Below are 16,078 nucleotides of genomic sequence, written 5' to 3'. Positions count from 1 at the left end.
CTATTTACTTTGGATTCAAAGGCTGCACCACACCCTGAATCCATTGTCTTTACTTCATCGGAAATACAGTGTGCTCCTCATTCCATGGTCAACACCAGGCGTCGTCGGGGGGAGCCCCCATCCTGCCTCTGCCTCTGACCCCCCCACACGGTGGCCCCCACTGCACAGTGGAGAGGGGCAGGTCTGAAGTTGGAGCGTCTGAGGTTTCAAGCTTGCTTCAGACCTTATGAAGGCAGCCAAGTGAAAGGAGATAGGCGGGCCTCAGTTTCTTCATCTATCAAATGGGATCCTCCCCCTCATCGGAGATCTCCTCATATACAGCACCTTCCAGGTTCAATGCTGCACCTCGGTGACCGCAGGGGCCTTCATGTCTCTGACCCACCTCCATCTGAACCAGTCATTTCTGCCGTTCAGCTTCTTGACTTTTCTAATAGAAAAAGTGTGAAAGGTACTACACAGGTGTCTTCCTCACCCCAAGACCAAGACAGACCAGGGACACAGACACACACCAAGCAGAGCCCTCTTGGTACCACCCAGGGAGACCTGAGAACCCAGAAGGCCATCTGCAGCGCCGATCCAGGGACACCTGTGACCAGGGCCTGAGACATGCCACACACTGATGCTGTCATCATGGTGGTGACTCTGTGTTTTCTTTGTTGCTATTAAGCTGTGTGATCTGTGTCCTCTGCCACTTGAAGTGGCCACTGAAAACAATCCCCTCCTCCAGGAGAATTCCAAGCACTCCTAACATGGCTCTGGGGACGTTCACCACCGGGGACTCTGCTGGTGACGGTGACGGGCTAAGGAAGTCAGGCCACCACCTCTAAACTCTAGGCCCCAAGTGAGCCAGACCCGGGGACCTCGAAACTGCCCAAGCGGAATTCCTGAGCCATCTTCTGCTTCCCCTGGATTCTTCCACCCAGGCCTGTGAGTTCTGTTTCTCTCCCACCCCCACCCTCCCATGCCACCTTCCTACAGGAATTATGTCACAGTAAAAAGCACCGTAGGTGAACAGCACCGCGGAGCTTCCGTCAACTTTCAAGTTATGGAAGGAAGGGGCCATTTTTATTGACAAACAAATGGGTAAAAATTCGAGGTCGGGTTCCTGGAAGAGCTGTCTTCACGTGGCTTCATGTTTAATCCACAATGTTTGAGCGCACATGTTTTAAAACGTTCTTCCCAGTGAGTGAGCTTTTTACACCAGGGAAAGAACAGCTACAAAAATATAGCTGCAAAAACAAAAAAAAAATTAATACCGTCAACCTTCACTATTCACAGATTCCCCGTCTGCAATTTCACCTACTTGCTCACGTGAACCTGCAAAGTCCAAAACCCAACATCTGCAGCGTTTTCGGTTGATGGTGGACCCTGCAGGTCAGCGGGGCATGGAGAGCCAGGTGCGCGCCCAGCTGAGGTCCAGGAAGACAGCGGCGGTCTCCCCAGAGGGCGCTTGGGGTGTCCTGAGCCCGAGCGCTCTCTTCACAGGTGATCTCAGGACACCTTTTCTGCACTTGTGTGTTTTCTCATGGTGACTCCACCAGTCCTAAGGCCCCAGCACAGAGCTGAGCTGCTGTCCCCTGTTCCCAAGCATCAGAAGGCTGGGACGGGTCCTGTGGTGAAGACCCAGGCTCGAGGACGAGTGGGCAGTGGTGAGCGAGGAGGGCCCGGAGGCAGCGTGGTCAGTGGTACCTTTAAGCAGACACACAGGGAGCAAAGCCATGCACTGACCAGCCGACACAGATGCCGTGACCAGAGGGACACGGAGGCCGGCCTTCGACTCCCTCGCAGAGCTGGCTCGGTGCCCACTGACCCGGTGTCTGCGGTGGACTCAGAGCGGCCATCTCTGAGCGCAGGCAGCAGCTCAGTGACCATCACCTCTACTAACTCATGCTTGACATTTCTTTTTGTTCTGTTTTGGGGGTTGGTTGTTGGGTTGGTTGGTTTGGGGTGCCAGGGATTGAGCCCCGGAAGGCCACATCCCCAGGCCTTGTTTTTATTTTTCTAGTTGGAGACCGAGTCTCACTGAGTTTCTTATGGCTCGCCAAGTTGTCAAGGCTGGCCTTAAACTTGCAATCCTCCTGCCTCAGCCTTCCAAGCTATTGGGATCACAGGTGTATGCTACAATGACTGCCTGGATCTTTCTTAAAGTATACGTGATTTTCCATATGAAGCCTTCAAGTGAAGTAACCGCTAGAGGTTAACTTCAGTGAACATCAGTTTAAATATATTTATTTCTCCTGATAGCTGGTATGACCCTCAAACTGGCTCTTTTCCCCTCCCCCAATGCCTCCCTGTCCTTCCGTGATGTGATCATCACTCAGCAGTCACCCATTTACCAAGGGTGGTAAGAGGTTCAGGCTCACCCTTCTTGTTCACCTCTGTCTCCTGACCGTATGTTCAGTCAATCTCAAATAGCATTGCACCTCACAGGGCACACTGAGTCTGCCTGAGAATGCTACCAATAATTCCCAAAACATGACTCTGAGAAAGGAGAGAAAGAGGCAGATCTCTCCACACCACCAAGTTACATGCCCAAGAAACACACCTAACCCTGAGAGCTTCCCACGTGCCTCTTCCCCCTCCCATGGCTGGTTCACCCCAGTGTGGCTCCTGATTCCCAAGGCCGGGCTGCACAGCAGACCTAGAGCTGGGAGTCCTCTCTCCCACCAGACCCACACGGGCCCACCCTCTCCTGTGCTCAGGGCTCTCCAGACACCCGCGGGTGCTCACCCCGCAGCACCTAGCCCGAGGGTCTCTGGCTGTCGTGTTTGTTTACTTCAATCACGTGAAAAAGGAAAACTGTCACTGTCCTTCTGTAGGACATTCAGAATGGGACCTACTGGACCATGAGGAGCTGGGATCACTCGTAAGGCTGAACAGAGGGTGCACGACGCTCAAAGAGCTGCCTCGAGAATCCGACCTGGGTCCTCTCTGCTCCCGTAGCGTTCACGGGCCTCGACAGGATCCGTTCCCGTTCCTCTGCAGACAGCGCTTGATGGCTGGGGACGTGGGCCAGGGAGTGCTGGGCCACAACCTGTGCTGGAGAGGGTCTGAAAACACGCTGCAAACTGGTGCTGGCTGAAGCAGGGGAGAGTGCAGGGGCTCTTGGGGACTTCACAGTGACCGCACAGGTGTCGGCAGCGCCTCACAGAGCCGCGGGGCTGTGAGGAGCACTGACCACATCCTCTAGCCTAACAGGCCTCCAGATGCCAGCCCCCAAGTGACGCAGCCCAGGAAGCCAAGCGCAGCAGCAGCGGCCACTGCCCCATCACAGGCAGGCCTCTCCACCCGCTGGAGTCCTCGAATTGGAGGCTGAGTCAGCACCTGCAGTCACACCACAGGCCCACGCTGTGCCCCAGGAAGGCATCCACAGAGAGCACAATGCCCAGAAGCACTCCCTGGGACCATGGTCACACTCAGGTCACCGTCCCTTCCTCTTTTTCCAGCAAGGAGCCTAACCACAGGTGTTCACATGGGAACTTGTGACAATCAAGCAAAAGAAACCGTCCCATCTGCCCGGGGTGGGGGCTCAAAGCTCAGATTCTAGTCTCATAAACAGCTACCCTTGCTGTTACCTAGGGAGGTCCCAGAAGGGCCCAGGCACCCAGATCCTGCGGCTGGAGGGTCCAGGGCCTCTGGGCTGGTGTCGCATGAAGGTGACACACAGAGAGGCCGCGGCGTCAGGCTCCACACAGCAGTCCCTGGCGTCCAGAGCTGAGCGAGGCAGTTAGGGCGCACATGGGACAGCAACGCCGTGAGCTCCCCGGGCCTTGTGCACCCCACTTGGTCCCCCCCAGCCACATCTGCATTACGATGAGAGAGAGCACCTCGATAAGGACGCGCCGGAGGCTCAGGCTCCCTGAACACCTCCCTCCCAGGCATCCTGCCACCATCTGAGTCAGTTCAGCTCAAAGGTCCTGCTGCTGACTCTCCAGCTGGGGGTACGCAGGCCCCCGCGCTCCTGGGGATCCTCTTCTTTTGCTGCCACTGCCTTCGAGTCATTCCCTCTGGGTTACATTGCCCAAGTGACTTTAAAATTCATTTCAAGTCAGACACCTAACTGTGACGTGGATAGGAGGGCCACTGACCGCTGCACCACATTTCCTTTAATCAGGATGACTGCCCTAGATCTAGGATCCCATGGCCCCCCTCATGCCCTGCTAGCCCTGTGTCCAAACAGAGGACCCAAGAACAAGCCACTGAGGACACACAGCGAGGTGGCCCAGCTGGAATGACCATCAGTCTGAAGTTGAGAGACGGCTGGGGACTCCTAGCCAGCGACAGAGGCGACCAGCGTCTCCCCTCTGGAGAAGCCCAGCAAGCAGGGCAAACTGAGTCTGCCTGAGAATGCTACAAATAATTCCCAAAACATGACTCTGAGAAAGGGGTCTCTCTGATAAGGGGTCTCTCCCAGCACTGACCCCGCCCCTCCCTCCCAGCGTCTGCCCCGGAACAGAGGGACGGTACGGACAGCTCACGTGCCAGAGGGATGCGGCCGATGGCAGCCGTCCCGCCCCTCTGTTTTGGAAGCTCCCACACTCCACAGACGGTCTGGAATTCATTAAAGACGGGAAAACAGGCTGACAGTCGTATTTCAAATTTTATTCAGCAGAAATTCTGTGAAAAACAATTCGGTCCATGCGCAGGGACCCAAACCGACATCTCCCTGTTTCTCAACCCAGTCTTCCAGTCAGGGGACTGCCGTCGGCTCGGGCTTCACCCCGGCAGAGTCCTGGTGGAGAGGGTCCCTCCGAGGTCACGCTTCCAGACACAGACCCCACCTTGGGGATCCGAGCTGTCCCCGCCCTTGGCATTTTGTCATTTGACCCACGATTCCTTTTCTGATCAAACATGGTCAGCTCGAGTATTCTGCCACCTCCCTCCAGGGGACGGCCTGAATGCACAGGACTGACCACCCACATCTTGGCAAGGCTTTCTGCTTCGAGTTCTTTGAGCAACCTCACCTGCTAGCAGCACCTGGGAGCAATGTTTTCCGGGTGTGACCACTCCAGGCCCACAGAGAGACGCCTGTCAGAAATGCAGATCCTCAGCCCTTACCCGGGACCTCCTGAGTCAGTCCCAGAAGCCCCTGTGGCACTCGAGTTTGAGGATCACAGCTGTCCTGCCTGAGCCACAAATCCCACATCTCCACAGTGCACATGCTTCGTAAAAAGAACAGAGCGTGGTGGGTACTGTCAGATCAGAGGCCATCAGCAACTGTGGATAAGAGCTGCCTGCTGGTTACAATTTTTAAAAAAAGGAAAGTTCTCTCTAGAAAGTAAGTTATCAGGTCCGCATAAGTGATCAGGGCAGCAGCCAGGCAAGTCCAGGGGTGCACTGTGCCTTGCCGGGGTGACCCTCCCTGTAACCAACCCTGTGACAAGTTCCTCACTCCTGGGGCCGCGGGACTGAACCGCACGGGCTGGAACATGTGAAAGGCATGTGACAAGAATTTGGAAAAGAGATTATCAACAGGAGAAATAGGAGAACTAGGAGAGCTACACCAGGAAGAATCGGCGGCCAACCAGAACCACTTAGAAAGATGCCAGGTACCGGTGACCAAGACAGGAGAGGGCGGCAGCAGGGAGAGATCTCCACCCCAAAAACAAACCCCAGGGGGCGGCCTTGCTACTTGGCTCCCGGTAAATCATGCATCTGAGTGACGCTGACCCTGGGACCAAGCAAGGAGGGTGGCCCTCTCATTCATTTCTAAAGGGTCACTGTCACTGGAGCTGCATTCCAAGGTGCATTCCGAGGTGCCATGGCTGAGCATTGACTCACCCGGCACCCACCTAGATAAAAGCATGATTAGGGGATGACCGAGGGAAATGACTGAGCCCTGACGATGCACAGTCTGGTTCCAAAAAGTCTGCACTCTGACTGTCGGGCACACGACCAGCCAGTGCCCGGCCTCGTCCCCGAGGTGTCTGCACGTGAACCTCCCTGCACTCGGGCGCGTTTTCATTTGGAGCGTCAGCAGGAATCACGCCAGCTGATGGCTTATACTTTCAGGGATTGCTTCACATGTGCTACTACAAACCCTGCCTTCAAAAATAAATAAATAGAAGTTGCAAGAACACACAGTCAGTGTCATGCTCTTCCCTGGCCAGTAAATGACCCTAACCAGCCAACACCGTCTGAATGTTTATCCGTGGTCATTCTCGGCCACAGGCATTGGGAACTGGCTGCAAAGGGCCAGGGTGTCGATGGCCTAGGTTTGGACAGTTCTGCTCTGCAGGTCCAGCCACAGAGCAGAGCTAAGGGTGGAATCACGCTCTCACCCCTCGCTGAAAAGCCTCCGATGCTAAAGAAGAAAAACAGCAATAAAGCCGCTCCTTCTGACAGCGAGGCCATTAGTACACCCTGACCATGGACACACCTGCGAGCTGGTTCAAGGACTTGACTTCAGAGTGCCATCCCCACCAGTGTGGGAGAGGCCTCTTCCTGGCCAGAGGAACCCAGGTGCATCTCCTTCCACCAGGGGTCAAATCTCCAGCTAGGCAATGTGCATTTTGAAAATGTGCTTCTCAGAACCCATGAGTCATTAGGAACCTGTCACAGCGAAGGCACCCAAGTGAGCGGTATTCCTGTCCCTCTGATGTTGCGTGCGTGACTTCCTGCAGGACCCCCCACGCTAGGTGAGCCTTCTCTGTCCTGCATCTTCTTCCCACTGAGGCAAGTCCTGCTGCCTGCAAGGAAATGCCCTCTACAGGAACACGCACTGCAGCCCTGACCGTGGGGCCCAGCACTTTCTGATGCTGCCCCCAATCAGATGGGACAACTGACCACATGGGTCAGAGAACCTTGGGTGAGTGACTCATCAAGTCATGCCCCTGGGGGAAAGGGGTGGGTGGGGACGGCGAAGGCCACAGAGGCCTCCCTGAAGTTGCTCAATGAGCGGCCACTTCTCACAGAAGGATAGGACCCTACCGTGCTTCTCCAGACCCGTCACTCGCTCAGCGTGGGTCTCACACAACCCAGGAGAGCTACCGTGCTGCGGGTCCCGGAGCCAGACAAGACAGCTAGTGGGGTCCAAGTGCTTTCAACAGCCGCTCGGAGAGGCTGCCTCCACCACACAGCCCCCCACCCGTGGAGTCCAGGTGGGCGGGTACTGGGCTGCCGTGTGGGAGGAGGACTTCTTCTTTCGTTTCTGCTCCCACGCTGGCACTCTTGCCAGGGAGGACACGCAGCATGATCAGGGCTGAGGCCCAGGACAGGAATCAGGTGGCTCTCCACCAGATGCCCTGGTGGGAGTGGGCGCTGGGTGGAGCGATCTGGGGTTAGCTGCTGCACCCGGTCCCTTGGACCACTCCCTAACCCCCCAGAAGTAAAGGACCCAGTGTAAAGACCATCCCTGGGCTAGGCGTGGACAGACATGACCCCAGTGGAGAGGGAGGGAGAGCCCTGGGCAAGACTGCCCTAGAGGGAAGGAGAATAATGAAAACACGGAGACCCAGGGTTGGTTCTGCAGAAACAAGCATGGACTCTGACTCACCTGACATTAGGAGACACTCAGCCAAGCTGCCAACACTTAAGGAGATGAATGCACACATTTCTCTCCCCCTACTCACACCTCCCTAAGGCAGAACACCTACGCAGTGTCCACCTAAGGGAGCTGCTTTAGGTACATTCCCTGCTATCTTCTCAGCGGCCTTGCAAGGCAGTTACCACCCCGAGAAGAGGGAACAGGTGCTGGCATCAGAGAGGCCGGGCAACTTGTCTAAAGTCACAGAGCTAATGAACAGCAGGGCCAGGGTCTGTGTCTTTCTGCCTCACATGCAGGTCTGGCCTCAGACCACATCTTCACCATGGCCTTGCTGATCGTCCGGCCCCTTTCTCAGTCCACTCTACCAAGAACACCCCGCTTAGTTTCAAAGCCTTTAGCAAACTTGATCTCGTGCATTTCTCTGGCTCATGGTTGACACGGAGGTTCCCCTACCTGGTGGGAAGCGCATGCTGACAGAAGCCTGCCCAGTTGCCACTTGGTGCCCTGTGGCCAGCACGGCGCCTAAACTCAGCGCTGCCTGCCAGTCACTGTTCTAAGGAGGGAGTGAAGGAGGAAAGCAAACACACCGGCCTTTCTGACCTCAAAGTCACTGCTTCTGCGGGGAGTGCTTGAGGGGAGGCTGAAAAGCAACTTGGAGAGGGCACTGCGGGTGCCCCTGGCCTGGGGTACGATCTACACCCTGCGCCGTCTTCTCTCCGTTAGTCCCGCTCCTCCAAAGCACCGTCCCTCTCGCCTGCACGGAGTCCACCTCCAGCTCTGACGGGCCACCACCTGTAACAGCTGGAGCAGAGGCTGCAGGAGCCCCCAGGAAAGGTGAGAGCCTCACGACTCCAAGTCTCAGGACAGGTGTGTCCCGGGAACACCCCAAGGTTCCACCTGTTCCTTCTCCACGGCATGCTTCAGAGGCCACAAGAGGGAGAGGAGAGAACGGCAAAGAAATAAGAAAGTCAGGCTTAAGAAACGGCCTGAGGGGCTGGGGACGTGGCTTAGGGGGGACTGCTCACCTAGCACACAGGAGGCCCTGGATCATCCCCAGCAAAAAAAGAAAAATAGAAAGAAACCACCTGAGAAGCGGAAGCGGGCTTGACACTGAGAAGCCAAACCTGGTCTCCTGAAATGCCTGCCGATGGAGAGGGGGTGGAGAGCCCAGACCTCTCCTGCCAATCCTCTCATCCTCCTCTGCCCTGTAAGGATGCAGGCTCCCTCCTGGGTAGGGTACCTCGATCCCTGGGCTCACAGGGGCCTCTCACAAACTACAAACACGCCTTTATAATGCCAAAGCCTAGGAGGACGGCCTTTAATACCTCTGAACTGCCTTCTTGACTATTTCCTCCAAAAATTGCAAACTTGGAGTATAGTCAAACATATTTTTTAAGTTCATTCTGACTTAGCAAATCTAATAGTAAAGTTCATTTTATACTTGACCACCACTCACACACAAACACAAAAGATGAAACCCTTGCTTGTTGTCCTTGCAAGATGACACACACACACAAAGAAAGTAGCCAAGGGTTTGGTGGTGTTTTGTTTTGATGGGTTTTTCCCCCTATTATTTATCCTAATACTGCCAGTTCTGAAACAAAGCAGTTGGGGGAGAAATTTAGTAACTTTGATTTGTCCCAAGATACATTTTTTTACACTGAGGTCCTATTCCTGACAGTAAGCACATGTGACCTGTTCTAAAAAAAGGATATTTTCCACTTCTTGCACAACTGGAGCAGATATAAACATCAGCCTGTTCAGACTGCAGTGCAGAACTCAAAGGAAACCAAACATACACACGCTTTAAGAAACCCTATAAATAGCCGTCACTGGGAGGAGGAAATCTCCAGTAACACACTGAACCAACACTCAGGATCCCACTTTCATCAAGTGCTCCATCTAATCAGACACAACTCATCTGCATGATGAGATGGGAACATCTGCAGGCTGGAGCACCTTGGTCCTCTCCGTTACTGTTGGGAGGAGGGGAGAATCACCATCACATCTTACTAGAAAAGAAAGAATTGGCATCATTTACCAAAAGTTCTAGATGTCACTCTGAGCACTTACACACTTGTGCCTCATTTTCAAATCCAAGCCTAAGAAGATGGGTTCTATTGATCCCATTTGGCCAGTAAAGACAGTGACCCACCAAGAGGCCAAGCCTCTGGACAGAGAGGTAGTGATCAGTGGCAAAGCCACGGCCACAACCCTGGAGCATGGCTCCCCCTAAACCCGCCTGCCCGCGAGCATCCAGCCTTGCCACCTGCAGTCTGGGCTTAGCCTCCCAGGTGGCTCACACTTGAGACTGAAGGACGTCTCAAATGCCCCTTCTCTTCCTCTAGTGAGTCCCCCTTACTGATGCCACCTGCCCCCCGCCACAGACCACACTGGCTGCTTTGGCTAACTGGGTCATGGGTTCTGTGTCCCACCCACTGAAAGTTTGGAGAAGGAACCGTGCGATACATCGTCCAGCTCTGCACAATCACACAAACCGCATTTAACACGGCAAGGGGACAAGAGCTTGGGGCTGGAGCTAGTCCGCCTCAGTTCCAACTTGGTCCAAGAACTTGGAACCTCAGTTCCTCTCTCAGTGAGCTTAATAAGGGTGACCAAAAGACATGCCCAAAAGTGAGAATTAACTGAACAATACTTAAACCAGTCAAATACTCAGAATAATGCCCGGCACGTGGTGAGTGCCAGGTAAGTGTTACCCACTTCTAAAATTAAAATTAGTACCCTTGTTGTTTTTGTTTCCTATTAGCACCTCATGCAAGTTTTGCAAACACTAAATATGTTTTATGTAATTAAAAACAGAACAGGGCCTGGCACACAAAGCCTACTAAATAAATGTTAGTCATCGTTATTTGTATTAATTTCCATGAGCTAGGACTTGAAAAGTTGTGCTGAATATGAATTGTGTGTTGATATCATAATTGTCAGGTTTTATTTTTTTCTTTTTAACCAGCATAAAGAAATTGTTATGGACTGGGTCAAAATCATAAAATGTGAAAAAACAATGATCTGAAAACTTCATTAGAAGGAAAGCAAAAACATAAATTTGCTGAAATTGAGGGGATTTTATTGTATAACCACACTGCCCTTAGAGAAGCTAGCCACAGTCAACCAAAACAAACACAGTCCAGAATATCGGAGATCACTAAGTAATTAAACACACACACACACACACACACACACACACACACACACACACATCTGCTAATGTTTTCTGAGTACTGACTATGTGCCGGGCACCTGGGTAGGTAAAATTTCCCCAAATTGTGAAAGTCATAGTATTGCTCTCAAGATCGCTGAAGAAGCAGACCCCCATTTGCCAGATGAGGATGCTGAGATTAAAGGTCACCCCCCTGCCTGACTGGACAGGCAGAGACAGCCGGAACTCAGCTTCTGATCTCCCTGATGACAGTTCCCTGCAGATGGGCAGACCAGAAAAAAAAAAATCAAGAAAACTTTCAGCAACCAATAAAAGACTGAAAGTGAAGTTGTGTTTTTCCAAGACTGGATCATTATTTCATAAAAGGGCCCTTTTAATGTGAACTCAGAAAGGGAAACCTCAGCATTAACCCAATGAAGGGTACTGGACTTCTGCCCAAGTATGTCTGTGACCTGTCCCTCATGCAAACAGCACCTACTGCTCTGTGAATCAGCACCTGGGGACCACTGCTGTACCCTGTCCTGGCAGCACCAACCCAACACGCACTTGCTTTAATTTGCAGGAAGTTCATTAACAGCTGTTTAAAACAGTACTGCCAACTCAAGAAGAAGCTGGAATTTGACTAAGCCAATTCTGAAGCCTGCCCAGGAAGAGGGCATTAGCCATTACAAAGCCACAGACCTCTGCACCAGGAAAATCAAGCTGAGGGGCCCGGAGACGAGGCTGCACATCTGAAGATGTTCTTCCATCCAAAGACCCAGAGTTCTCTTGCTTGTGGGAGCTCAACCGTGGCCCCACGGTTGTGTCCCTGGCATGACTAGGCCAGTGTAGGAATTCTGGGTTCACTCTGACATTTCTCCTCTGCCTTGTGAGAGGAACCAAAGTGCAAAAGATCTTCTCTAGCACCTTCCTCAGAGTAAGCATCTCCCTCCAGCTCAGCACGGCCAATTCACGTGACTCAAAGGGGCTTCTGAGAACCTAAACCCAACAATCTCTCATTTCTAAATTCAAGGAGGTCTGAATTAGGAATGATCTGTGTCTCTCCTCTTGACAGATGAGAATATCTTCACTTAGCCTCAGGGAAGAACACAGAAGTTCCTCTTTGGAGCATGCTTTGGTGGCATCTTTTTTTAAAAAGAACACCCTGTTGAATGCAAAAACAGAAACCAAATACCTTGCCCCAAGGGGGATACCAAGGAAGGCCACATACACTCAACAATATTCATGGCCAGGTATTAGCCTGTATCAGCAGTTCTGAAGTGGAGGTGACTTTGCCCACCGTGGGCCACTCTGCAGTCATTTTTGGTTGTCACATTTGGCGGAGGAGGCACTGCTGGCCTCCGGCAGTAGGAAGCCAAAGATGTCACTGAGCGCCAAGCAGTCCACAGGACAGCCCTCACCACAAAAGAGTGATTGGGCCCAAAATATCAAGAGCACTGAGCCCTAGAAACCATTCTGGGCCCTGAGAAAACCCAACAATCAGACAGGAAGAGAGAAATCCTGCTCCTTGAAGCTTGCGGTCTAGCGTGGAGACAAATAATAAACATTACTTATTGGAAAATTATACAGTAGGTTACAAGTAGATGGAAAAAACACAGGGCGGGGAGACTGAGTTGAGAGGGATGGCATTGTGAGCTCCGTGGGCCCAGAAGGCCACACCCTCAGTGTGAGGGGAGCGTGGGGGTTTCTGGAGGCTGGGGGGAGTCAGGCTTGGGCAAAGACCGTCCAGGCAGAGGCAAGCATGATATAGGAAGGCCCTGGAGTGCCCCAGGAAGAGCCTGCAGGCCAGAATGGTGGAACATGAGGAGCCCCAAGAGAGCAGCAAGACAGAAGGTCAGGGTGGACAGGCAGCCTGACCATGTAGGCCACCCTATGGCATTTTAAAGACTTTGAGTTTCCTGAGAAAATCTAGGAACCATGGTGGCAGGTTTTGAGCAGAGAATGACAAGGTCAGACTTGAGTTTGGACCCAGGATTTCTCCACCTCAGCTTTATCCACATTTGGGGGCCAGATGATATGTCCTTGTGGGAGGGCCGTCCTGTGCACACAGAATGGATAACAGCAGTGCCACCCCTGCCTGCTAAAGGCCAATAACAACCCCCTTCCACTGTGACCATCCCAGATGTCTCCAGAGGCCAACAACTGCTCCCTGGAGGTAGGGGTTAGACTCATCCCTGGTTGAAAATTGGTTTTAACAGTGACATTGTGACTGCTAAAAAAAAAAAAATCATTGAAAGTGTAACACGGAAGGCAGGCGACCTGACCGACCTCTGCAGTGACCCAGGCAGGGCTGATGCCGGTGGTTCCACCTGTTGGACAGATTCTAGACTGATCGTCAACTCCAAGGGACCATCTGGAGAACGATGGGCAGGTGATCCAGCCACAGCAGTCTTAACCCTCGAACTGTAGCTTGTCCAGCCAGGACACAGAAGCAGCCAGGTGCCCCAGCAAAGAGGTAAGGCAAAGAGCAAGGGAGGGCCCAGCAGAACGCGTAGGTGTTCCAGTCGCGCAACAGATGCGGAGACGGTGCTGGGAAAGGCGGCCAACTCCACGCATTTATTCACAGATTTTATTTAACCGGCTTATTTAGAAGCATGTGTCTGCTCCCCAGACAAGTTTTCCAACAACCTTTTTAATTTAGTCCTCCTTCTCCATACCGTTGTGTCCCACACCTGTTTCCATCAGTGATGTGCGAATCCACTACTTCCCACGTCCCCGAACCTCTCCTCACGCGTGCAGGGTAGCCAGCTACCAAGAATGTGCACCCTGGCAAGGAATTTTTGCTGACTCTAAGAAAGAACAGGCCCAAATTCTTAAACGGGAGCATTACAGGCACTCATCTGGGTTTTTCCAGATGGTATTTTCCTTACTCCCTCGAACTTATTTAATGTTATGTATCAGCTACCATCAAAAATGTTCCCAACAGTCCGGCCAATTCCTGTCTTTCAGGACTCACACACGCCCGCTCCCTCAATCTGGCCATGTAAGCATGACCGCTCAGTAAAACACTGGTCCCTTCAGCGAATGCAGATAAAGCCCCAATGAGAATGACCAACAATACCCCTTACACAATATTATGCAAAGCCCCCAGCCCCCAACACACACAATCTAAGCTCCCACACAAAATAGCCATTATGCAGAGAATCCACCAACTGAAGGCTGCTTCATGCCTCTAACTGCACAGGAGACCTCCTTCCAATTTGCATTAAGCATCTGCAAGCAGGCTGTCTCTGCAAGGGCAGCTGCCCGTCCTCCAGATCCCCTTCCCCTAAGTGGACTGTCCTGCCACCCCCTGAGGGAATGGCACCTGGCTCCCCTCTCCATGAGGCTCTCTCCTGAAGCAGCCTTGGTCCACCTCACGCTGACTCCACTGCCCTTCATTGCCCCTGTCATCTGGGCCCCCTCACCCAGGCCCCAGTCACCGCCAGGGGCAGGGCAGACTCAGAGGGTGCCGTACTGTGACCTGATGGCTCGCAGTCACAGCCTTATCTATCCCACAACGGAGAGGGCTAGAAATAAACCGTTCGCTGTCACAGCCTCAAGTGATCACCAGCTCCTAGGGAACACTCGAAACGAGAAGCGGGGAGAGAACGGAAGAAGCCCCGCCAACTCCGCCAGACTGTGCGGACCGAGGCAGCCAGGGGTGGGCGCTGGGGGGTGGGCCGGATGGGGAGCGGCTTCGCGCCTCTCCCGAAGTTTCGGAAGTCCTCAGCCAAAAAACCACTCGCGGCGGCCAAGTGGAACCCGCTCGGGTAAACGCCCCCCACCGCGCAGCGGCCCGCCCCCCAGGAGACCGGTCGGCCCCAGCTTCACCTGGCCGGGGGACACGCCCCGCCCCTCCCGCCCGCGCGTGCGGCGACAGCAGGTGAGCGGCGGGCGGGGACCGCACCTGGAGTCCGCCGGAGGCCGGTGTTCCCAAAGGGGCAGGACTTCTCAGAGGAGGCTGCAGGCGAGCTGATGGCCTCCGTGGAACGTCGCTCACCGGCCAACCCAGCTTTCCCTCTCCGATCCCATGGGGATCTCGAGAAAAGTGGCGCAGTCAAAACTGTCCCCATCGCACCTGGTCAGCGATCCAGCCGGCGCTCCTCCCCCACCCGGCGCCGGGCGCTCCCCAGCCCCCACCAGTCCCCGCCGCGCACCTCCACGCAGGGTCCCCGCGCCCCGACAGCGGCCCGGCCCCGGGCGCTCCCTCCCACTCCGAATGTGCGCCGCCCGCAGCGCCCGCAGCCCGCGGGGCAGACCGCGCAAGGGCACGGGGTCCTTGTCCCAAACGCGGGAGCCAGCCCTCCTCGCCCCGGGTGGAGGCGCGGCCCCGGCCGCCACCGCGCCCCGTCCAGCTGTCACCCTCACCTGCTCTTCAGGGGCTGACTTTTGAGTTCGTAGTAGGTTTTGGGCTCTTCGTGAAACTCCTCCCCGACTTCGAAATCCGGCACGATCCCCGATTCCGACTGCATGGCTCCGGCTTCGCGGCCCCGCGCCGCTCCGATCGAGGGCAAACCGGGGCGCCCAGGGAGGTGGTGGCCGGGTCCCGCCGCGCGCCCCGCGCAGCGCCGCGCAGCCCGCCCGGCCGAGTCCGCGCTCCCGGCCCGGGCGCCTGGGACCTGTAGTCCGCCGGCGCGGGGCACCCCAGCTCGCCCCGGCCGCGGCTCCCCGGAAAACTACAGCTCCCAGAAGGCCCGGCGGGAGGCCACGTGGTGGACACCGCCAGCGCAACTCCTGTTTGGACTCACTGTCAATGTCAGGAGCGCTCGCCTCCTTTCCCCACTTGCTTCAAGGGTAGACCCGGCTGTTTAATATTAATAAGAGCGAACTCGGCCTGCGCCTTCGCCCTCGCCGTCGCCCCTCCTCCTGGGTGGACAGCTGCTAGGGCGCGCCCGGACCTCGTCTTAAAAATAAAATAGCGAAGGGTTTGGGTCCTGGAAACTTTCCGCATGCACGTCTGTCTTCAACTTAAAGGACTTCCTAGCAGTCCTCGCTCGTCTCTGGGATGCTGCGACATTGTCAGCTTGTCCTCGGATTGGAGCTCAGTGTCAGAACTTTCTTCACTGCGTAATGAAAACACAGTTGGAGAAGTTGTTCCTGCGCGTCGCTTTTCTGGAACCAACCCAGTGTGGGCTTTTATAATAACATTCAGCAGAGCGGCTCTTTCCCCGCCTTATCCAATAGCCACCTCTAATCTAAAGCAGCACTTTAAAGAACCCGTCGATTTTAAAAGGCACGAAGCTACAAATCGACGTCATTAGCGTCTGCTTTCAATTTCTCAGTCGGCTGGGAGTTGGAAGGAGGCTGTCATGCCCTTCTGAGCTTCCCAGCGCTCAGGTGGTAGAATAAAAGACTCGGCTTCAGCTCATTGGTACTTCCAGCCTCGCCCTCCGATTAGTTCCAGGAAATGTCTTCCTTTTATAAAAAAAAAG

At 54.3% G+C, this 16,078-nt stretch overlaps 1 protein-coding gene across 5 annotated transcripts in view; it reads right to left on the bottom strand.

Moving 5' to 3' along the window:
- Positions 1 to 15,236, bottom strand: part of Mitf (melanocyte inducing transcription factor) — a 180,934-nt gene extending 165,698 nt beyond the window's left edge. For all 5 annotated transcript variants that reach the window (XM_026392669.2, XM_026392664.2, XM_026392670.2 and 2 more), the window contains exon 1: positions 15,015 to 15,236. In XM_026392669.2, coding sequence (XP_026248454.1) covers positions 15,015 to 15,118 — 104 coding nt within the window. In that variant the 5' untranslated portion in view covers positions 15,119 to 15,236. The remainder of the gene's footprint in view (positions 1 to 15,014) is intronic.
- Positions 15,237 to 16,078: the final 842 nt, after the last annotated feature.

This window comes from Urocitellus parryii, chromosome 16, assembly GCF_045843805.1.
Source record: "Urocitellus parryii isolate mUroPar1 chromosome 16, mUroPar1.hap1, whole genome shotgun sequence".
Classification (NCBI taxonomy): Eukaryota; Metazoa; Chordata; class Mammalia; order Rodentia; family Sciuridae; genus Urocitellus; species Urocitellus parryii.
Note: the sequence above shows the minus strand (reverse complement) of the source record. Positions and strands in the feature narration are given on the sequence as shown.